Source organism: Cnephaeus nilssonii, assembly GCF_951640355.1.
Source record: "Cnephaeus nilssonii genome assembly, chromosome: 13".
Taxonomy (NCBI): Eukaryota; Metazoa; Chordata; class Mammalia; order Chiroptera; family Vespertilionidae; genus Cnephaeus; species Cnephaeus nilssonii.
The window spans coordinates 33,499,727-33,525,198 of record NC_137084.1 but is presented as its reverse complement, the minus strand read 5'-3'; the positions used below and the strand labels follow the sequence as shown (position 1 = coordinate 33,525,198).

At 40.6% G+C, this 25,472-nt stretch overlaps 1 protein-coding gene across 1 annotated transcript in view; it reads left to right on the top strand.

Moving 5' to 3' along the window:
• Nucleotides 1–25,472, top strand: part of SPON1 (spondin 1) — a 261,366-nt gene that overhangs the window by 52,228 nt on the left and 183,666 nt on the right. Inside the window, exon 3 of the mRNA XM_079787932.1 lies at nucleotides 19,030–19,163. Within this exon, the coding sequence (XP_079644058.1) occupies nucleotides 19,030–19,163 (134 nt within the window). The remainder of the gene's footprint in view (nucleotides 1–19,029; nucleotides 19,164–25,472) is intronic.

The window sequence follows — 25,472 nt, the reverse complement described above, 5'->3', positions numbered from 1 at the left end:
CACTGTGGATAGAGTATTTGGGCAATGGCCCCTACACACACACACACACACACACACACACACACACACACACACACTGGAACCTGTCCATTGTACTTGAGGCCCCCAAGCCAAGCTGGATTTAGGTGCAGGCCAGCTGGGCTGGTTCCAGGACACCAATTTGTAAGGAGCATTAAAACATCGCTGAAAATGTAATGAGTTGGGGAAAACCGTCTTTACCAGAATTACTGAGAGCGAACATGACAAGAGAATGATGCTAATATTTATTATTATAAGGGACCCACAGTGATTATAATACACACAGTGGTAGCTTTGTGCCAGAAACTTCTCTGACTGCTTTCCATATATTAACTCATTCAAACCTTCCAGCCCATGGAGGTGTAGATACTAGATACTATTATTATCCCCCATTTTACAGGGAAGAAGACTCTTTCCAAAGGTTAAGGAGTTTGCCAGTCATTCCACTAGTAAATAAGATGGTAGGCTCTCCCAGGATGTACACCTGCCTCTTGTTAGGGGGGAAAAAATCTCTGGAAGCACTTAAGAGTCAAGAGATGGTGTCTAGCCTGATCATAAATCCAGGCCCCTGAGTTGCTGGGTGAGGTGTGCAAGTTCATGGCTGGGAGCTGACCTGCTCAGGGCAATAAAGCGTGAGTGAGCGCTGAGCCTGCAGTCTTCCCTGCCTCCTTCCCACTCACAGCACTCAGCCTCTCCTCCAAATGAATGTTGGGCGTATATTTAGAGAATATCATTTAGAAAGGGGACCATTATTAGCCTCTCAGAGCACCCACGAGTCCTGCTCCAGCCCTGTTCCCAAGGCTGGCCTGCTGTGTTTGCTCTCACTATGGGAAACAACCCATTTCACTTGGAGAATTTCTCTGCTGTTGAGGGAGAACACAATCCATTAGCTCTTGGGACTCGACCTCTGTGGATTGGAGGCCATGTGCCCAGGGCGAGGTGTCAGAGGGGCCGCCTACAACGCCCATGGCCACCTCTGCAGCCTCTCAGGGAGTTGGGGGGCACACACCTGGGAGAGAGAATATAAAGCAGAAAGGGGCAACAAAGATGAAAATAATCTGTTGGAAGAGATGCTAGTGCAGAAAGGGATGCTAGAAACTTTGGTGAGGGGATATGAGGTTGGGAGGTGAGAGTCTTTGTAGGACTTGGTGGGAAAGAGGACAAGTTTTGGGCCTAAATCTTCACAGCCTACAAGAGGGACCACTGTCAAAAGCTAAACTGGAAAATGCAGCCAATGCAGACATTCAAAGGATGTTTCTGATATGATTAGAAAAACCTGGAAAAAACGGGAGGCTCCAAGTATGAAAAACAAGACAAAGTTATGCACACAATATGAACACAACTGTTCACAAATTTCGAAGTATAGAGAAAAGGCTAGAAGGAAACACACAAACCAAAATGAAACAGTGGAAGATTTCTTCCCCTTTACCTTTCTGTCTTTGTAAAGTTTTCTATAATGCACTTACTCTTTAGAGCAATAAAGAAGAAAATCTTTATTTAATTTTTAAAAATCGATATTGAAAGCTCTTTCATAAAAGACAAAGCAGCTGTCTTTCCTCCCATGATTTTCAGACTGAGAAAATACACATGGGAAACTAGAAAGAGGTAGTTTAATTGCTGGGATTGTTTTCTTTGGGTTTTCTCTCAGATTTTATTGAAGTTGTTCAAAATCCCTTCCTGGACAAATCCAGCAATAATAACCTGAATTAACTTTACTCCCATAAAAATTAAAGATATGAAATGTAGCCATAAGGGATGATCATAATAGCTCCAAATTATAAACAACAAAATGTTCAACATACTGAGGGTTTGTTAGGTAAAATGTGGGTAATCAATCCATACTGTAGCTATTACACAGCCATAAAATATTTCATTGAGATATTGAGTAGAAAAGAAAAATATTCATGCTGTGTTATGGAGTGCAAAGCAGATTCCAAGACAGTATAGTACAATCTTATATTTTAGAATTGCAGATATGTGTATGTACTGGTATATGCCTGTTCTGAAAAGATATACATCAAAATGTTAATAACTAACTTGGGGTAGTATAATTATGAGCAATGTTTGTTTCATAATTTTTGCTTCACTGTTTTCTAATTTTCCTCCAATGAAACAGTATTCCTGCTTCTTCTCTTTAGGGTGTCTTTCTCCTGTGTTAATACAATTAGACCAAGGTGTTGGGGGACCACTTTCCTCTAACTATAATATACTGAGGACCCATTATATGCTTTGTAAATACAATCTCATATATTTCTTTTCTTGACAGAACAATAAGGGTATTATTATCTTCAGTTTGCTGATGGGAAAACAAACTCAGACAGGTCAGGTGACTTGGCCAAAGTCATTAAACTGGAAAATATCAGCCAAGATTTAATACAAACCTACCTGACTCAAACATTCATGCACTTTCTACTCTACCACTACTCACAAACCTTAGAGAAGAAATATGTACGAGATGATGCTGTAGGACATATCTTCCCACATTTTCCACCCCAGTCCCTATCAACATCCCGTACACTCTTTCACTCAACAATCTGTATTTAGATGCACTGATGCCCTCTCCTTCAGACTCAGCCCACCTGATATTAAGATCAATCAGGACTTAAGTGGCCACTGACCCCAGTTGAGAGTTATCTCATCACTTATTCCTGATATGTGTGGGGACATGAAAAATAATTTTCTGGGTGGACTAATAATCAAATTAACATGAGATAGATTAACAGGAGAAAATATCCAAAGTCATTACAGATGTACATTTGGGGGTGCCATATGAATATGAGACCCAAAGAGGCATTGGGCAGTTGAGGTTTAGATGCCATTCTGGAGCTAAGGAGAAAGGAGGATGGGGGTAGGGGGACTTGGAACTTTAAGGGTCAAGAAGGCAATTCACATGGAGATGGAAAAACAAATGTTTGGTAAATGAATGTTTGCTGGGCCATCTTTGGCACTGGGCCACAGAGAGGACTTTGAACAAACGAACCTTGCTAGGTTCCTCTCTTTCATTCACACACTAGATTAAAATAAACCATAGCTATCTACGGTGATGCCTCCTTTCCTGGAGCAGGTTCTCCATCTAAATTCCTCTTAGGCAGTCAGAGGGAAGGTCAAAGGTTTTTCCTGATTCTTTTGTTACTTAAAAAAACAACAACACCATCTTAAAATCAATATCCCATAAGGCATATTTTGCATGGCAAAACTGTGGCCCCCCTCCTAGGCATCCTTGGTTGTGGTGTCCTGCACTGACCCCTGGGCTCCTGAGTTGTTTTGTCACTCACATCGCACATCCCCTTAGCAGACATCCCTTCTTCCCCCAAGGCCCAAGCTGCCAAACCTACCCTCTCCTGCCAACTCTGCTGCAAGCCCAAGCTCATGGGGCCAGTTCGTTTTCTGTTGTGGCTGCTGTTCCAAGTTCCTGTTATAATTATACTAGAGACCCGGTGCACGAAATTCATGCACGGGGGGAAGGGGGTGTCCCTCAGCCCAGCCTACACCCTCTCCAATCTGAGACCCCTCAAGGGATGTCCGACTGCCCGTTTAGGCCCGATCCCAGTGGTGGGATCGGGCCTAAACGGGCAGTCGGACATCCCTTTCACAATCCAGGACTGCTGGCTCCCAACTGCTCGCCTGCCTGCCTTCCTGATTTCCCCTAACCGCTTCTGCCTGCCAGCCTGATCACCCCCTAACCACTCCAATGCCAGCCTAATTGATGTCTAACTGCTCCCCTGCCAGCCTGTTTGCCCCCAACTTCCCTCCTCTGCCAGCCTGGTCACCCCTAACTGCCCTCCCCTGCAGGCTTGATTGCCTCCAACTGCCCTCCCTTGCAGGCCTGGTCCCTCCCAACTGCCCTCCCCTGCTGACCATCTTGTGGTGGCCATCTTGTGTCCACATGGGGGCGGGATCTTTGACCACATGGGGGCATCCATATTGTGTGTTGGAGTGATGGTCAATCTGCATATTACTCTTTTATTAGATAGGATGACTTATCCTCACTTCTCACGTGGGAACTGGAGCCCTGACCCTGACCACTAGCCCTGATTTCTATGTCAGGCTCTCTTTCCTGAAGACACATGTCCAAGAGGCCACCTACATGGATTTGTGGATAGTATTCTCTTTGATGTCTGACTCTCACAGTCCACACATTTTTTGGAATGCTTGGAACTTCATCTGGTACTTTAACGCTGTTTAGGCTCATCTCCTGAGGCTTATGTCTGTTGGAAAGGGTGAGACAATTTATCAGGAGAGACAATCCAGATCAGAGTTGAAAAGATTAGATTAGGAAAGAAGTATTGTGTATTCAAGTCTAAAGAATGTGAGGCCATAAATAGGATGAGGGAAGAGTAAAATACCAGGGTAAATGTAGGTCATGATGCAGCTTTCAAATAGTTTGGTGTGTGATTCATGACTAAGATTGTGATCAATGAAAAGTTTTGGAAGTCTTTAAAGTCATACTGATGAGGTAGCTTAGAAAGTCTCTAATATTTGAAAAGGTTATTTATGACCAGATGCCACACTAGTTGCTTTAACTGTAGGTTGCCAAGAATTCTGGAAATAAAACCTTGTCCACCTGTCTAAACCTGGGTCTTACCTGGCATACCTGGCTATCTCATCTGGTCGGATGGGGACCAGTTAATTACAGGTCCTTAAACTCTCTTGCTTGCAGGGAGTCAAGCAGTTGGCTTGACCAGCAAATCTCTCCCAAGAGACTTTAAAGTTAAACTTAACTTGAGAAGGTCTATTTTAGTCTACAGTAAAAACATGGAAATGTTACCCATGGACTGCTGTGATGAAGTCCTTTAAAAAAATTAGAAACTTTTTCATTTAAAGTAATTAGTCATTATTGTAAAAAATTTAGAAAATACAATAAGCATAGAAAGGAAATAAAAATCACCCATAATGCTGCTACCAGACACAACCCCCCCTATTGTAATATGTTTTAATTTTCTGGTCTCAGATCCTCAGAAAATAAACCACAGATTGAAATGATTGGTAAAGGGCCCAGCTGGTGTTGCTCGATGGTTGTGTGTTGACCTATGAACCTGGGTTCAATTACCCATCAGGGCACATGCCCAGGTTGTGGACTCAATTTTAGTGGGGTGTGTGCAGCAGGCAGCCGATTAATGATTCTCATCATCGATGTTTCTATCTCTCCCTCTCCCTTCCTCTCTCTGAAGTCGATTTTAAAAATAAAAATAAATAAATGAAATGATTGGTAAAGGCTTTTTAAAGGAACTTCATTTAGTTGGTGGCTAACATGTGGAGACGTTTGGGGGTTGGAGAAAGGCACAAGAGCAGGTTCTGATAGAACCAGAGTTTATGGAAAGAACCTGATATTTTCTGAAAAACAAACAACTTTGGAAGCATTCTCTGAATTGGAGGAAACAACCCCTTCTGTTCAATACTTAATCACCATCTGGCAACTGAGGTAGTGGATAAACAACTGTACCAGTATTTACCTGACTAGGCTTTAATGGTTTGGAAAACATTCTTCTTGGTTTCAGTTCTGGGCCAAGGGCCTTAGTCTTATCGCCCACTGGAATTTTTGCCAGCGGCAGCTGGAAAGAGCACATGCTTTGGCTTCAGACAGCCTGGGGTCAGAATTCAGGGCAGATCACTTCAGCTTCATTCTCTTACCTGTAAAATGGTAATAATTATTCCCATCAGGAATTCAATGATGTGACCTTGTTAAGTACCTGGCACATAGCAGGTATTGATTAAATACTAATTCCCTTTAGTTTTCCCAATGTACTCACCCAGAACCCTCCCAAAGATTTTAAAGATTGTGGGCTGGAATAGGTTAATGGAGGGAAAAGGAGGACCTATGTAATACTTACAACAATAAATATAATAATAATAATAATAATAATAATAATAATAGATTTAGGATTAGTGGTCCCTGAGAGAGTTCTCTATGACAACCTTTATGTAAAGGGAGTCCTCATTGGAGGCCACTGTACAAGTCCAAGAAAATCCCATTGTTTGGAAATCCACCCTCACGCCAACAAAGCTGCAGAAGGGAATCTAAGTTCTCTTCAAGAAAGTATGAAGCAAAAGTACTACTATTTATATTTACCAACTACCTATGTGTGTGTGAGAGCGGGGTGTTTTGTTGTTGTGGGCTGGGCCAGTGTGTAAATGGTTCTATGGGACTAAGCCTGGCTAGAAAGAAAATTCTTACCTAACATAAGGGAGATGACACTGTTAGGAGGGACTGTGGTGTAGGGAAAAGAGCACAGGCATTAGAGCCATGGAGGGTCGACGTTAATGCCTAGCTCTACCACTATGGGACTTGGACAGGTTATTGAACCCATCTGCATCACAGTAGTTTCTTCAAGGATAGACCAAATTAAGGTTTGAGGGGAATGAAAATAATATATGTAAAGTCTTTGGCTAATAGATACTGCTCAAAAATGCTAGCCATTTATTAATAATCATTTAGGAAAACAAAGTCTAAAGTCAAAAGGAAGTCCAGGGAGTTGTCTAATGAAGGGAACTGGGCAGATAGTGCAACCAAGGCACAGAGCCAGGAATCTTGCAACCAAAGGGAAGAGGCAGTACACCTAGGCAGTACACATTCAGTGCACACCTATTATGTGCCAGGCACTGTGTTAGTGCTGAAGAAACAATAGGGGGAAAAACACACCAAGAGACAGTACCTATCCTTGTGTAGCTTACAGATGATTAGAGAAGTAGATGTTAATCAAGGAATTAAACAAATACATGTAAAATGAGAAGTGTGATATCAAGTCTAAATGGAGAAGAATGGGTATATGAGAACATATAAGGAAGGGGAATTGCCACAGTGAAAGGAGACAGGGAAGGCTTTTCAATGAAAAGTGAGGTGGAGGAAAGGAATGAAAAGAAAAAGGAAAGGGGGAAGGGGGAAGGAAGGGAGGGAAGAAAGAAATGGAACTGACTAAGCTTCAGAAGAAAGCAAGACCAGCGTCGCCAAGAGCAGAAAACAAGAGGGGAGCTGTCACAAGGAGACTACAGAGGCCGAAAGGCAAGGACTCAGCTCTGGTATGGATTCAGTCTTGATTATGGAAACAATAAAAAGCTGTGGAATCGTTCTAAAAAGGGAGATATTCTAGTTATATTTTTGTTTTTAAAAGATTGCTTTGGCTTACAGTGTAGAGAACAAACTGAAGAAAGGCAAGAGAGGATGTACAGAGACTAGTTAGGATAATTTTATATTGTTTGAGATTTAAAATGATGTAGCTTCATCTAGGGTTGTAGTAGGGATGGTAGTAGAAATTCAAGAGCTATTTGGAAGGTAAAATGGAAGCATTTGGAAATAGAGGGATGAGCCAAGGATGATGTCCAACATTTCTGACTTGTACAATTGGAATAGGACCAGGTTAGAGGGAAGATCGTTAAGTTAGTTGTTGAAAAGGTGGATTTGAGGTGTTTTGATCCAAGAGGAAATGCAAGTAGAATATATAAGGTTGGAGATACATGCCTGGAGCTCAGAGAAGCAGCCAAGACTAGAAATATAAATTTGTGAATTATCTACACAGAAGTAGTAATTAAAGCATGATCCGAATGAGATCACCTTTAGAGAAAGAATAAAATCAGGCCCTGGCTGGTTTGGCTCAGTGAAGAGACCATTAGCCTGAGGATTGAAGGGTCTCAGGTTCAATTCCAGTCAAGGGCACATGCCCAGGTTGCAGGCTCGATCCCCAGTAGGGGGTGAGCAGGAGGCAGCCAATCAATGATTCTCTTTCATCATTGGTGTTTCTATCTTTCTCTCCCTCTCCCTTCCTCTCTGAAATCAATAAAAATATATTTTAAAAAAAAGTCAGAACAAGAGAGGGTTCAGGACTGAGACGTGAGAAATTTCCAATTTAAAAGCCAATAGAGTAGGATGAGCAGACAAAGAAAGTGGAGAAAGATGAACAAGAAAGTTGAAGTGGGGAGAAGAGCAGCAAGGAGCCATGGCACAGAAACCAAGGGAGAAGAATGTTTCAAGAACAAGGATTACGTAGTACCTAATGGGTTAACCTTTTGCACTCGGATGTCGAGTGTGACGGTTATTGAATGTATCAATAATTTGAAATATAAAAAAATCCAAATAAATAAGTTTGTACGAAAAGAAACTCCAGTTTTTTATTCTACTGCCGCGCTTTGTAAAATCTGGGGTATTTAAAAAATTAAATCCCGAGTAGAATAAAGGAATCGAGAAAAAAGCAAGCGAGTGCAAAGGGTTAAGCATTGCAAAAGCCAGGCGTTAGCTCCTGGCCAGTGTGGCTCAGTGGTTGAGCGTCAATGTATATATGGACCAGGAAGTCATGGTTCAATTCCTGGTTGTGGCACATGCCTGGGCTTGTTCCCCAGTAGGGGGCATGCAGGAGGCAGCTGAGATGTTTCTCTCTCTCTCTCCCTCTGACTTCCTCTCTCTGAAGTCAATGAAAAAATATATATTTTTAAAAAGCCAGGGGTCACCTTAGCTAGAGCTGTTTGGATAGTGCGATGTATCTGCAAACCTTGGCATTGGATTGAAAATGAGTGGAAGGTGACATGAAGACAGTAAATATAGCCAACTCCTTCAAGTAATTTCATTATGAAGACAGTAAATATAGCCAACTCCTTGAAGTAATTTCATTATGATGGAGAGACGAGAGATAACACCATAATCAGAAGGGGATGAGGGTTAACTGAGTGTCTCTCAATTTTTAAGTGGAGAGGCTCAAATGTGCTTAAAGGACTAATGGGAATGATTGAGTTGGGGCAAAAGTTGAATCTGGAGGGGAGAAAAGGAGTAATTGTTAGAGTCAGGAAGAAGGGATGGGACCAAAGCAGAGATGTAAAAAAAAGTATGGCCCCTCTGTTATAACAGGAATAAAGAAGGTCAGGGTGGATGCAGATGGGAAAATGAGGGACTTTATGTCTGATAACCTCTGGTTTTGTTTGTTTGTTTCCTGTAAAGTAAGAGGCAAAGTAATACAATAAGAGGTTTGGGAAGAGTTGAAATCATCATTGTCAAGAGTGGGAAAGTGACAGGGCAGACTTGAGGCTAGGAGTCAATTAATATAGGAGATAATTGACCTTATCACGGGCTTTGTCCAGCAGCCCTATGCTGCACAAGTGTGAGAAGGTCATCTAGGATTGGGATTTTGTTCGAAGATAAAATGACAGAGAGGTAAGGGAGCTTCTAAAAATAAAGAGCCACAAACAGATAACACAATGTTGATAAAGAAGAGCAAGGAAGAGGGACTTCTTCTAGATATTAAAATATATTACACTCCCAGAAACAACATGAGTGTTTAGGAACCTGGTACAATTACATTGAACATACTGTATGTTCCATTTGCCTGGGAAAGTCTCAGTTTTGCCTGTTGTCACAGAAGAATCTCTCTCTCTCTCTCTCTCTCTCTCTCTCTCTCTATATATATATATATATATATATATATATATATATATATATATATATATACACAAACTAGCTGGGATGCCGTGATAGTCATGACCTGCTCAGGAGGAAGCTGCGCGCGCAGATGGGTGGGAGGGGACTGCGTGCACAGTGAGGGAAGCCACAAATGGCGCAGGCCCGGAGACAGAGGGGCCTGCCCAAGCTGCTGCGACACGGCTGGAGCAGGCCCAGAGTGGACACACACAGGGGGGCCTGCCCAAGCCACCGTGGTGCGGCTGGAGCAGCCTGGAACAGACACACACAGTGGGGCCTGCCAGCTGCGGCACGCCAACAGTCCTGCCTCTGCATGTGAGCTGCAGAGGAAACACCTTTTCTGACCGCTCATTGGCTAAGCTCCCTGTACGCCACTCACAGTGTTCTTGGTAACTTGGGTAATAAGAATCCAAGAAGGTGATCTAGGGTTTTTCCACCTCACTCCTGGAAGAAAAAACGAAGATCTGCTGCTAGAAGGGCTAAGAAACGTCATATCCTGCCCTAGCCGGTTTGGCTCAGTGGATAGAGCCTCGGTCTGCAGACCGCAGGGTCCAGGTTCGATTCTGGTCAAGGGCATGTACCTAGGTTGCAGGCTCCTCCCTGGCCGGGACCCAAGTCAGGGCTCATGCAGGAGGCAACCAATTAAAGTGTCCCTCTCACATTGATGTTTCTCTCTGTCTTTCCCTCTCTCTTCCGCTCTCTAAAAATCAATGGAAAAATATCCTCAGGTGAGGATAAAAAGAAAGAAAGAAATGTCATATCCTATGAAAGAGACATCTTAAAAATGCCTAAAGAAAGTTGTCATTTTTTTGTGGTGAAGGAACTGGAGTCTGTGTTGATGAAATCACCTTGGCGACTGTGGCAGCTGGCAGTGGCAGCAGCAGCGGGGTGATGGGGGTGGTGCCTTCCCCTGATCAGCCCGGTCACCTCCTGCAGAGGGAGGCCAGACTACAGCTTAGGCCCACTCCCAAGGGGGAGCGGGCCTAAGCCATCAGTAGGACATCCCCTGAGGGCTTCTGGAATATGAGAGGGGGCAGGCTGGGCTGAGGGACTCCCTCCCGCAGTGCACAAATTTTGTACACTGGGCCTCTAGTTATTAATAACAGTCTTTTCCATCCTTGTTTGACAATAAATCGTATCATCACTCTATATAAGAAAGAGGTGGCATCACAAGAAGGTGGGGGAAAGATGGGTTGAAACTAGTATTAAAAGCAGCTCACAGTATGGGCTTTTGGGGCTCCATCCCGTGTGTAAGGAGCTTGGAAGTTGTCCCTCCATCTTAACAAGTATAAAGCCAAACAGAATGGGAAAAATCAACTCTTTAACATCTATCATAGGGAGAGACAGATAGGAAGGTACAGAGAATCACAACTTATCAGACCAGAAACCTCCACAGACCAGGGCAGGAAGCCTAAACTGTCATTGATAGATTGCTAAGGCTCAGCATGGACAATTCTGAGAGCTAAAATCTCCAGGGGCACCCAGCTGGTGAATTTGGGGAGGGGAACAAAACTTTTGTGAGTTTTACCTCCAGGAGCTCCATCATGTCTGTCCTCACGGTGAATATCAGAGAAAAATTCCCTTGCACTTCTGGTGGGGGGGGGGGGGGGGGGGGAGAGGGGCGGTGAGGAATGAATCATTTTTAATATGCCAGAGCATTCTGTTCTCAACAAGGCCTGCCCTTAATTGATCGAACAGATAGCAGTTTGTTCAAAACAACAACAATGTATTCCGTTTCATATACGTATAGCTATAGATATGCTTATGCATGCTTATGTATAAGGACTGTTTTATCAGGGCCTAACCTACGGGAGGGGCAGGGGAGGAAACACACAATCCCAGCCCTCCAGCCACCCTGTCTCATCTAAGGAGTAGGGGGAAACTGAGAAGCACCTGTGATGTTCACAGTGCAGGAGCTCAAGTCACCAAAAGACTGAGACCTAAAAATAGGACCATAGAAGTCTTCCCTCACGTCTCACACACACCTCACCACCACAATACTAAAGGTCTATTTATCTCAGTTCCTTTACCCAGTACATCATGTCCCGCTTTCAACAAACAACTAAAAGGTCTACCCCAAGGCAAAAAACACTGTTTGAAGAGACAGAGAAAGTATCAGCACCAGACATAGCAGGATGTTGGAGTTATCTGACTAGGAATTTAAAACAGCCATGATTCATATGCCAAGGGCGCTAGTGGATAAAGTAGACTGCATGCAAGAACAGATGGGTGATGTAAGCACAGAGATGGAAACCCTAAGGGAAAAAAACATCAACAAAAAGAAATGCTAGAGATAAAAAACCTTGGAACAGAAATGAAGAATGCCTTTGATGGGCTTATTAGCAGACTGGACACAGCTGAGGAATCTCTGGGCTTGAGGATATATCAACAGAAACCTCAAAAACTGTAAAGCAAAGAGAACAAAGACTGAGAAACAAACAAACACAGATCAGAATATCCAAGGATTGTTGGACAGCTACCAAAGGTATAACATACACGTAATACGAATACCAGGAGAAGAAAGAGAGAATAGAACGGAAGAAATATTTGAAACAATAACAACTGAGAATTTCCACAACTTAATATCAGACAACAAACCAAAAATCCAAGTAGTTCAGAAATATCAAGAAAGAGAAGTGTCACAAACACTACATCTAGGTATATCACTTTTATTCTACAGAAAATCAGAGATAAGGAAAAAAAATCCTAAAAGAAGCCAGAGGGGGAATAAAACACCTTATCTATAAAGGAACAAAGATAAGAATTATATCAAACTTTTCTTCAGAAACTATGCAAACAAAAAAAGATTTGAGTGAAATATTTAAAGTGTTGAGAAAAAAAGAACCACTACCTTAGAATTCTGAATCCTGCAAAATTATTCTTCAAAAGTGAAGAAGAAATACTTTCTCAGCCAAAAAAAAAAAAAGAGGGAATCTGCCACCAGTAGACCTGCCTTGCAAGAAATGTTTAAAAAGTTCTTTAGTGAGAAGGAAAATAATATAGGTCAGAAACTCGGATCTTCACAAAGAAAGGAAGAGCATCAAAGAAGGAATAAGTGAAGGTAAAATGAAAAGTTTTATTTTTTTCTTATTCTTAATTGATCAAACAGATAACAGTTTGTTCAAAACAACAACAATGTATTCAGTTTCATATACTTATAGCTATAAATATACTTATGCATGCTTATGTATAAGTGAAATAAATGACAACAATACAATGAACAAGATGGAGAAATTAAGAATATTTTATATTAGAAGGGGTTTGCACTATCTGTGAAGCAATATAGTATCATTTGAAAGTAACTTGGGTTGGTTGTAAATTTATGCTACGAGGCAAATTCTAGGACAACCACTAAAAAAGGCAAAAGAAAAAATATGATCGATATGCTTAGAAAAGAGAGAAAAATATAACATGCTCAGTTAAAACCACAGAAGGCAGATAATGTGTGGGAGACAAAAATAGGAACAAAGAACCAGGGCAACAAATAGAAAATAATAACAAATATGGCAAATATTAATCCAACTATTATCAATAATTACCTCAAATATCAATGGTCTAAATACACCAATTAAAAGACAGATTTTCAGCCCTAATCGGTTTGGCTCAGTGGATAGAGCATCTGCCTGCGGACTCAAGGGTCCCAGGTTCAATTCCAGTCAAGGGCATGTACCTTGGTTGCGGGCACATCCCCAGTAGGGAGTGTGCAGGAGGCGGCTGATCGATGTTTCTCTCTCATCGAAGTTTCTAACTTGCTATCCCTCTCCCTTCCTCTCTGTAAAAAATCAATAAAATATATTTTAAAAAAAAGACAGATTTTCAGAGTGAATAAAAAAACAAAACCCAACTGCGTGTTGTTTACAAGAAACTCACTTTAACTATAAAGACATGTGCCCTGGCCAGTTTGGATGGATGATTAGAGTGTCGGTTTGAGGACTGAAAGGTCACGGGTTTGATTCCCAGTCAAAGACATGTACCTCAGTTACAGGTTCCCCAGCCCTGGCTGGGGCTCATGTGGGAGGCAACCAATCTATATGTCTTGTTCACATCGATGTTTCTCTCACTCTTTCTCCTGCTCCTCTCTCCCACTCTCTCTAGAAATCAATGAATGGAAAAAATATCCTTGGGTGAGGATTAAAAAATAATAAATAAATAAATAAATAAATAAATAAATAAATAAATAAGTAAATAAAAGACACATATAGATTAAAAGTAGAATGATGAAGAAAGATATACTATGCTAACACTAATCAAAAGAAAACAGGAATAGCTATATTAATTTCAGACAGAGCACACTTCAGAACAAGGACATTTACTAGGGATAAAAAGAGAATTACATAATGATAAGGGGGGGTCAATACTTGAAGAAGACATAACAATCCTTAATATGTATGTGCCTAACAACCGGTATCAAAATATGTGAGGTGCAAACTGGTAGAAATGCAAGGAAAAATAAATGAATCCACTATTATAGTTGGAGACTTCAACACCCCTATCAGAAATGGACAGATCCAGCTGGCAGAATATCCATAAGGACATTCTTGAACTCAACCATACCATCAATCAACTCGATATAATTGACATCTATAGACTACTTCATCCAACAATAGTAGATTATACATTCTTCTAAAGCTCATATGGAACATTCACCAACATAGACCACATTCTGGTCCATAAAACACACCTTAAGTTTAAAAGAATGGGAAGCATACAATGACTGCTCTCAGACCACCCTGATATTAAACTAGAAATCAAAACAGAAATCTTCAAATACATGGAGATTAAGCAACATGCTTCTAACTAACGCACAGGTCAATGAAGAAACTTCAAGCTAAATTTTAAAATCTATTGAACTAAATGAAAATGAAAATACATCTTATCAAAATTCATGCAAAATCAATTGCAAAAGCAATTCTTAGAGGAAAATTTATACCATTGAATGTATATATCAGGATAGAATAAAGGTCTAAAAATTATAATCTAAACTTCCACCTTAGGAAACAAGAAAAAGAAAATCGAATTACATTCATTGTAAGCAGAAGAAAATAAATAATAAAAATTGGAGTGGAAGTCAATGAAATTGAAACTAGGATATTAATAGAGAAAATCAACAAAACCAAAAGCTGGCTCTTTGAAAAGATAAATAAAACCCATAAGCCTCTTGTCAGGCTAACTAAGAAAAAAAGAGAGACAACACATATTACTAATATCAAAAATGAAAGAAGGGACATTACTACAAATTCTATGTCCATTAAAAGAATAACAAAGAAATATCACATGATCTCACTCATTTATGGAATATAATGAACAACATAAACTGATGAACAAAAACAGATCCAGAGACAGAGAAACATCGATCAGACCATCAAACCTTAGAGGGAAGGTAGGGGAGGGTGGGGGTAAGGGGGAGAGATCAACCAAAGGACTTGTATGCATGCATATAAGCCTAACCAATGGACACAGACAACAAGGGGGTGAGGGCATGAGTGGGGGGAGGGTAATGGGGGGATAAGGACACATAAAAATTTTAAATAAAAAAAGGGATATTATGAATAACTCTATGCCCACACATTTGATAACCTAGATAAAATAGTCTAATTCCTTGAAAGACACAATCTGCCAAAACTCACACAAGAAGAAATAAACAATCTGAATAGGCCTATTTATAATAAAGAAATTAAATCAATAATTAATAACCTTACGAAACAGCACCAGGCCCAGATGGGTTCACTAGTGAATTCCATCAAACATTTAAGGAAGATATTATACCTATTCTCTACTTCATAACTCGTTTTATGAAGCCAGCATCACACTAATACTAAAACTAAAAGACATTGCAAGAAAACTAAGATCCATATCTCTCATGAACACAGATGCAACAATTCTCAAGAAAATATTAGCTAATTGAATCCAACAATATATAAGAAGAATTGTACACCCAACCAAGTGGGATTTATCCCAGTATGCAAAGTTGTTTCAACATTTAAAAACCAATAAATGTAATCTATCACATGATCAGGATAAAGAGGAAAAATCACATAATCATATCCTATATAATAAAAGCCTAATATGCAAATTATCCCCTTGGGTGGTCATTCGACCGGGAGTTTGACCACTCGCTATGATATGCACTGACCACCAGAAGGCGGCGCAGAACATGTTGGGCATTGGTGATGCGGTGCTGGCAGCAGGTACTCAGGTGCCAGGCGCCCGCAAGGAACCTGCCCTGCACCCATATGGCCTCTTCTGGGTGAGTCAGGCTGCAGCTGCAGGGACCACAGGGGCCAGTCAGCTCCCTGTGGGTTCGCGCAAGAGCCGGTCTGCAAGGCCGGCTGGAGAGAGCATGCTGCCCACTGGCTTCTGTGTGGCACCACTGGGCAGCCCAGGGGACAACACTGCATCCCGGCCTGCAGTGTCAGACCGCGTTCACCGCATCTCCATAGGGGAACTCGGGCGCTGTGACTCAGGCGGAGGGGGGCGTGCAGGAGCCTGGGGGCCCAGGTGCTTCCCAGGGCCCAGAGGTCAGCTGGGACCTACCCTTCCACTGTCCTCATGCTTCAATCGCCAGCCAGGCCTAGGAATCGCACCCGTGCATGAATTTTGTGCACCGGGCCTCTAGTTAATAGATAAAGAAAAAGCATTTGACAAAATCCAATATACATTCATATTAAAAACTCTGCAAGCTAGGAACAGAGAGGAATGTCCTCAACTTGATAAAGAACATCTACAAAAAACAACCTATAGCTAATCTCATATTTACTGGTAAGAAACTTGAAACTTTCTTGTTAAGATCCCCTCTCACCACTATTTTTCAACATGACACTGGAAGTCCTAGATAATTCACTAAAACAAGAGAAGTAAATAAAAGGTATATAGATTGGGAAGGAAGAAATAAAAGTCTTTGTTCATAAGTGACATGATAATATGTAGGGAAATCTGAAAAAAAAAAGATAAAAAACTTTTGGAATTAATAAGTGATTGTATTAAAAGATTGATGGTTGCCAAGTTTTTTTGGAGGGTTGCGGGGGGTGGGGGGATGAATAGGTAGGGCACAGAGGAAATGAAACTATTCAGTACAATACTACAATGTACAATGCCATTAGTAGATACATGTCATTATACATTTCTCAAAACCATTAGAATGTACACCACCAAGAGTGAACCCTAATATAAACTATGGACTTTGAATGGTAATGATGTGTCAATGTAGGTTCATCTAATATAACAAATGAACCACTCTGGTGCTACATGTTGAAAATGGAGGAAGTTGTGCATGTGTGGACATGGAGAGTATCCAGAAACTCTTGTAATTTCTGCTCAAATTTGCAGTAAACTTAAAACTGCTCTTCAAAAAGTTTATTAATTTTTTTTAAAGTAGCTCACAGTATGGAGAAATGAAGTTGGATCCCTACTTCATCATTTATTAAAAAAAAATTCCAAATAGATTGAAGACTTAAATGTGAAAGGTAAAATTATAAACTTAATGAAAGAAAATATTGGAGGATATCTTTGTGATCTCAATTTTTAGACAAAACCAAAAAAGTACAATCCATGGGAGAGAAATTGATGAATTTGGCTAGATTAAAATTAATTGAGTTCTGTTAAATGAAGAATTTAAAGATAAGATGAACCTCTGAGTGACAGAAAGATATTTGTAAATGATGAAGGATTCGTATCTAGAAAGTCCTACAAATCAGCAAAAGAAAAAAAAAAAGATAGGAAAATCCACTGACAGTGATTTTAAGTAGACAGTTCACAGGAGATACCCGATAAAATTGTGGAGATGCTCAAATGTGCTAGTCTTACATTAAAACAAGATACTAATTTACATCTATTAAATTAGAAATTATTAGAAAGTCAAACAATCACAGTACTGGCAAGGATGTGGGGAAATGGGAACACTAATGTATAGCTAATGAAGAAAGGTAGGCATAGTCATTCTGCAGAACAATCCGGCAGTAGCTAGTGAAATTAATATTATATCCACAACCCAACAGCCCAGCAATCCCACCACATGGTTTATATTGCTGAGACACTCCCCATGTGCGTTCACAAGTAGAGCAGCATGAGGACCCATTGCAGCGATGTTTATGGAGGCAAAGAGCTGGCAGTCAGCTAAGTGCTCCTCCCTGGGAGAGTGGATGGATAAAATGTGGTCTATGCATGTAATGGCATACTAGGCAACAGAACCAATGAATTACATTCAAATATAGTAATACAGACATATCCCAAAAGCATAAGGTTAAGTGAAAAAAAACAAACACCCTTAAAATACAAAACAATTCTTTGTAACTTCAAGTAACTAACACACACACACACACACACACACTCAGAAGGACATATATTAAATATTTAGGAGTAAGTGTTAAATAGAGGAGGGAAATGGGAGCAGGGTAAAGAATACAGAGATAAACAAATGTAATAGACAACTGCCTTGGCTTTGTCCAGTGAAGAAAATATATGATGAATTAAAGAGTTTGAGTGCCTTTTTTTTTTTACCTGTTGTGCTAAAAAGAGGATTTTTTAAAAAAATGCAAAGCAAGTACAATATGGGTTCAATAATTTTATTAGGTTATATTTGAAGATTAAATGAGTAATTCAGATAAGCACTTAGTTTCGTGCTTGGCACGTACTCAACACTCAATAAATGTTGTCCATTAATGTTATTAACACTCCTCATGACATACCAGCCAACTGGAGTTGGCACTTAAGACCTATTGGATTTCGATGCTTCCCCAAAAGATCCATAGTCTATGGTTCTTAAAATGAATAGGCAAGTACTGGCAGCAGACCCGGAAGCAAGCAGGAGAAATGCTGAAAGCAGCCTTGGGGAATGGGAATGACTACCAGCTTTATTCGCAGTGCCATTGGAAACCTTGATGGTTAACTTGGGACAATACTAGTCTAATGTACAAGTTAAGAAAGTAGAGAGCCCTGGCCTGGTGGCTCAGTTGGTTGGAGTGTCCTCCCGTACACCAAAAGTTTGCAGGTTTGATCCTTGGTCAGGGCTCCTACAGGAGGCAGCCAATTGATGTTTCTCTCTCTCACCAGTTTTTCTCTCTCTCCCTTCCCCCTTCCTTTCTCTCTAAAATCAATTTTAAAAAAGAAACAAAGTAGAGACTCCACAGGAAAACAGTGCTGTGAAGCTGGGGGACTTTATGTAATTTGTGATACTTCTCCAAAGGGGTGTTTTCTTATAACACTTTAATTTCAAGTTATAAAATTGTAGTTGTGTTACAACTAGCCCTATAGTGAGTGTTTGCTTTGGATTTTCTCTTCCCCATCCTCTTCTTCCTTCCCTGAAGTGGGACACAGCTTACCTTAGTGAAATGAGCAAGATCATCCCCTAGTGGCCTGATCCTCAAAGTGCTGACCCAAGATCCTGGTCCTGGAGAGCCTAGAACATATGCCAAATCCTTGCCTTCTTGTTAATTCAACAAGCAGTGACTGGGACTCTACGCCAGGCACTTACTCTGGTGTCTGGGGATCAAGTGCTGCTAACACAAAATGACAGATTTAAAAATAAAATTAAGGAAGTGTCAACTCAGAAACATAAGAGCCTTCCCAAAACGAAGCACATTTTAATGTGTTTATTTTCCGCTGGTTTTCCATAGATCATAGATGAAGAAGAAACACAGTTTATGAGTAACTGCCCTGTCGCGGTCACGGAAAGCACCCCACGGAGGAGGACACGGATCCAGGTGTTCTGGATAGCACCGCCAGCAGGAACGGGCTGTGTCATTCTAAAGTAAGTGAGCATGGAATTCTCCTAACACTTCACTCCCCTCCCCTGCGGTCCACCAAAGACGTCATGGTGTAGTTGCAGAAAGAAAAGTGGCTTTGCTGGGCCATTGGGCAAGTTGCATCATTTCTCTGTCCTCAGTTATCTCCACTCAAAAATGGGACTGTAGGCCATCATTGGTAAAGTGCTGTAAGAGAATCATTTGCCGAAATCTTGATTGTCATCTAATACAGTGATTCCCCTGGCCACTCTCTATCTTCCTAGAGATAATGCTACTATGGCTGGTCAAGAAAAATTACGAACCAGGTGAGGATAATCTTTGACTTTCTCCATCTGGAATTTAATATCTAGTAATCTTAATCTGTGCCAGGCTGACCTGAGACCCCACTGTAACCTCCATTAGCCTCTAGCTCTGCTTTATGATCCTATGTTTTACCTTCTTCCATCAAAATTGCCCTCTTGTGCCACTTCCTAGGGGACCTCCTGGTTTTCCTTTTGGTAAGTTACAATAAATGTTAAGAAGTGTTAACAAGCTAATAGTTTTCCCCTGAAAGGTAGCATTATCTCAAAACTGTGTCTCTAAAATTGTATGCTATGGAATGGTGTTCAGGGAGATGTAAATAGGTGGTCAAGAAATCAACTTCTGTGGTTAAACAAGTTTGAAAAAGGCTGTATTTTATATCTTCTTCTTGCAGATTCACAGCATATGTTATCATATTGAAGGCTTTACGAAATCCTGCTAAAACGAAATCTGTTTAACTTGGTTTCACCCAGCATTCCCCAAACTTATTTGACGCAAAGCTCCTTGTCTACTGAGACACCTACTGACATTCACCAGTTTTGGAAACTGGGAATGACTTATTGTAAATAGATTTACAGAATGTATAGAGTGGTGGTGAGAATTGTAGGAATTCAGATATACAATAGTCATGGTTAGATGAGAAAGGCTCCAATTCCAATATCTGAGAAGTCTTTCCCAGGGAGGTAGGGGCTGGGACCTTCCCAACCATCTTCCTCTTCTTTAAACCACCCAAGGCCTTATTCATGTATTTGGTTTATTTGTCTGCCTCTCTGGCATGTGGACATTTCAACAGAATTACAATTGTAGTTAACTCCAGGCCAGCCCCCAGGAGAGGCTGATAAGGAAGCCTTTCACCTACCCACTCCAATCCCTCTAGTTAGTTTCCTGACTCAGCTGGGCCTGACTTATGGGGAAAAAACACACAGAGATCTCTGGAACCCTCTGAACCCTGTCCAGACTCAGCCCTCTCTTTTGCTGCCCTGTCTGGGAATCATTTGTTTCTTTTTTAGTTTAATGCAAGCTGAGCATCCTTCCTCAGATTCCTTGAGAAGTTTGGCTCTTGGCATTAACTACACTGGTGATTTGAAGAAAAAAAAAATTAGCAGTAGGACTTTAGCTCTTGGTGTGAATTTACATTGGACATTTGTTTTTAAAAATAGCAACTAGAACTTTTAAAATGAAATTTTATATATAAACTTAATATATAACATATATCTAGTATCTAGTAGAAATGTGGGAGAAGACCTTGTAGAAATAAAGAGACCACTGAAATGAAAGCACGCAGAATCTATTTATTCAGAGCTTGCTGTATATCAAGGGAGTCAGCCATTATCATCACTAGCATTTGGCAGAGACTCAAAGGCAGCAGAGGAGTGGAAAAGCTTTAGAGTAAAAAATGGGAAGACTGTAGGTATGTTCTGGTCGGAGGTTGTTGGCATGGGGAAGCTGGAAGGGGGAGAGCTAGGAGTGAAGCCTCTTATGCAGTTGGTTTGGAGAGTGCATTTGGCTTTATTTGGTTGATCATAACTTAAAAATAGAGGAGGCAGTGGAGGAGGGGGCGAGGGGGGGGTGGGCGGGGGGCGGGCGGGCGGGCGGGGGAGGCGTTTAGTGAAGTTGGCAGTCATTGACCAAGTCCTAAACGTTCAGAGGTTGTGATTTGGCTTCCCAGGCCAGTTGCTGCAAAGGTTGGGGCCAGATTTCTATTGTGATTGTCATATATGGTCTGCCCTTTGTCCACCAGTACCAGTATGTCCAATCTCTCAGCCTGAACACGGGGTCTCAGTTTGGCTTTCTAGCTCCCACACCCCTGCCCATGGTGGCCCTATCCCTCTGCAGGGCCTGGGGCTCTGAAGAAGAAAGTTGGAAAACATCAGATCTATGTGATGAGTCTTCCCACTCTAAAAACTTTAATCTCTCTCACCTAGATCTCTGGTTTTCTATGATTTCTTGTTCTCACAAACCAGAGCATTTGATCTAACAATGAACATATGTGGACATACATTTATTTATTACCAGTTAAGCAATGTGGCTTGTGCATTCACTTATTCTTTCAGCAAATGTAACTGAGCTTGTATTTGCATAGGCATGATATGTATAGGCAACTGACGTATGTTCTTGGCCTTGAGGTTCACATGAGCCAAATGCAGGAGAGAGCAAAGGTCACCCAATGCTTTCTCTGTATCAGGAACACAGCTGCACATCTCGCAGGCTTTATCTACATTAATCTTCACAACAACTCCCCCATTTTACAAATGAAGAGTCAAGTTTCAGGGAATTAGACAAATTTCTTTTTTAAATTTTTATTCATTGATTTTAGAGAGAGATGAAGGGAGGGAGGGAGAGAGAAAAAGAGAGGAAACATCAATTTGTTGTTCCACTTCTTTTTTTAAATATATTTTATTGATTTTTTACAGAGAGGAAGGGAGAGGGATAGAGTCAGAAACATCGAGAAACATTGATCAGCTGCCTCCTGCACGCCCCCTACTGGGGATGTGCCGCAACCAAGGTACATGCCCTTGACCGGAATCGAACCTGGGACCTTTCAGTCTGCAGGCCGACGCTCCATCCACTGAGCCAAACCGGCCAGGGCTGTTGTTCCACTTCTTTATGCATTCACTGTTTGTATGTGCCCTGACCAGAGATTGAACCCACAATCTTGGCTTATCAGGACGACACTCTAACCAACTGAGCTACCTGGCCAGGGCTAGACAAGTTTCTTGAAGTCACACATCCATATAACTCTAAAATCCCATGTTCTTCCTTTTCTTTTGAAGGGATTAATACAAACTAAACGTATTCACTGAAGGAATAATAGTTTTTTAGATCAGATGTACATACATTTACATTGTAACATTTCAAATAATACAGAAAATAGTGAAATACAGAATACAGAAAAAGTGAAAAAAAACCCTGACATTGCCCCTAATGAATCTCAGCGTTTCCTACCCAGTGGTTGCAAAGATATCAATTTGGTGTTTATTGTTTAGATTTATCTTATGCTTATATGCAGATAAGTAAGTATAAAAGAACATAGTTTCATTTTTGTGGAAATTTAAATTTACACAAATGGTTTCATGGTCTACGTGATGTGCTGAATTTGAATGAGTTTTCACTAAGTAAAATGTGTTGGAGAGATATCCAGGTCAGAAAATATAGCTCTTCCTCTTTTTTCTTTTTCTTTTTTTATTGTTTAAAGTATTACAAATGGTAGTACATATGTCTCTTTCCTCCCCCCCCCCCCAATTGACCTTCCCCCAGCCTCTCCTACCCCCCGCCACATGCCCTCACCCCCTCCCAGTGTCTTTCGTCCATTGGTTATGCTTATATGCATGCATACAAGTCCTTCGGTTGATCTCTTACCTCCTCCACTGCCCCCCAACCCTCCCCAGCCTACCCGCTGTCATTTGACAGTCTGTTCAATGCTTCTCTGCCTCTATATCTATTTTTGTTCATCAGTTTATAATGTTCTTTATTATCCATAAATGAGTGAGATCACGTGGTATTTTTCTTTCACTGACTGGCTTATTTCACTTAGCATAATGCTCTCCAGTTCCATCCATGCTGCTGCAAATGGTAAGAATTCCTTCTTTTTTATAGCAGCGTAGTATTCCATTGTGTAGATGTACCACAGTTTTCTAATCCACTCATCTGCTGATGGGCATTTAGGCTGTAAAAGCGCTACCTCTTTTTAAAAACTGTTGCATACCATCTATAGGGGAATGTGTTAGTTATTCCATAGTTGATGGACATTTAGATTGTTTCCAGTTTTTTACTATTGCAAATAATATTATGATGAGCATCCTCATTGTACATGCTTCTTTGAGCAAATATGCAAGTTTTTATCTCTGGTAGATGCCAAGATATGGGATCATAAGGGATACACATTTATAATTTTAATAGACATTGCCAGATTTTCCTCTATAAACTTTGACAACTTAAACATCTTCTCTGACTATGAACAAGAGAGCCTGCTTCCTTATTGGCTCAACAACTCTTGGTATTATCAACCTTTAAAGTTCCGCCCATCTGATAGTTAAAAAAAAATGGTATATTATATTAATTTGCATTTTCCTGATTATTAGTAATATTAAGAATCTTTTCATATATATTCCATTTCTGTTTCCTCTTCTGTGAAGGGCCTGTTCATATTCTTGCCTATTTTTCTAATGATGTAGCTTTTAAAAGTTGATTTTAAAGTATTTTATATATAATTACATAAAAATATTTACATATATAATCTTATATACTTAAATATACTTATATTTAAAAATTGATCTTATATATTCTAGATAATAATGCTTTGGTATAAATTTCAAATATTTTTCTACCTTTTTTTAAACATTGCTTATGGGTATCTACTCATCCAGAAAATTAAAATTTTGATTTTAATCTCATGTATCCATCCTTTCCCTTATGAATTTTGATTTGTGTCTATTTAAAAAAGAACCTTCCTTTTTTTTTTTTTTTTTTTTTTTTTTTTTTGTTCTGGAAAAGGTCATGCGAGGAGTCAGAAAGCTCTGAGCATGGCATCTGGCACCAGTCATTGTGATGTGGCTGTGCTATACCACATGCTGGGGTGCACACATTCCTCTCTTTTTTTATTTTTTTTATTTTTTTATTTTTTTTTCTTTCCAATTTTTTTATTAAGGTATTATATGTGTACATATCTTACCATTGCCCCCCCACCCCACTCCCATATATGCCCTCACCCCCCAGAGTTTTGCGTCCATTGGTTATGCTTATATGCATGCATACAAGTCCTTTGATTGATCTCTTATCTCCCCCACCTCTCCCTAACCTTCCCCCTGTAATTTGACAGTCTGTTTGATGCTTTACTGTCTCTGTATCTATCTTTTTGTTCAATTTTATAATGTTCTTTATTATCCATAAATGAGTGAGATCATGTGGTATTTTTCTTTCATTGACTGACTTATTTCACTTAACATAATGTTCTCCAATTCCATCCAGGTTGCTGCAAATGATGAGAATTCCTTCTTTTTTATGGCAGCATAGTATTCCATTGTGTAGATGTACCACAGTTTTCTGATCCAGTCATCTGCTGACGGGCACCTAGGCTGTTTCCAAATCTTAGCTATGGTGAATTGTGCTGCTATGAACATAGGGGTGCATATATCCTTTCTGATTGGTGTTTCTAGTTTCTTCGGATATATTCCCAGGAGTGGGATTACTGGGTCAAATGGGAGTTCCATTTTCAGTTTTTTGAGGAAACTCCATACTGTTCTCCACAGTGGCTGCACCAATCTGCATTCCCACCAGCAGTGCACGAGGGTTCCTTTTTCTCCGCATCCTCGCCAACACTTGTCGTTTGTTGATTTGTTGATGATAGCCATTCTGACAGGTGTGAGATGGTACCGCATTGTTGTTTTGATTTGCATCTCTCGGATAATTAGTGACGTTGAGCATGTTTTCATGTGTCTCTTGGCCTTCCTTCTGTCTTCTTAAAAAAGAACCTTCCTACATCCAAGATTATACATATATTCTCATAGTTTTAATATTTTTATAAATTTTATAGTAAATTTAGGTCTTTAATCTTCCTGGAATTTAATTTTGTGAATGTTATGCTACAAATAAGTTTCAATAGAAAATAGAGGGCAAGCTCAAATTGAGGCACCATAGGGTCAGTTTAATAAAGGGTCTATTTACAATGATGTGACCACACAAACAGTGGGAGGAGCTCTCACCGCCCAGAACAGAAGAAGCCCAAGATGAGGAAAGAGAGGACAGAGCTGAGAAGACCATTAGCTCTCAGGAGCTGAGACTTCTGGTGAAGGGAAGCAACTGGCCTGAGGTTATAGGGAATCCCAACTCCCTTCCTTTGATTTCCTGCCAGTCCTCCCCTTTGGCCTGGCTCCAATTCTCAGGACAATGGAGCCCACTGACGTTAACATAGTTTATATTGATTCCCCTCTCAGGCAGAGACCAGGGTGCCAAAGGATGGGGACGGTATCTGGAGAAGCAAGCCCAAGACATCAGCGCAGATGGGAAATCAAAAT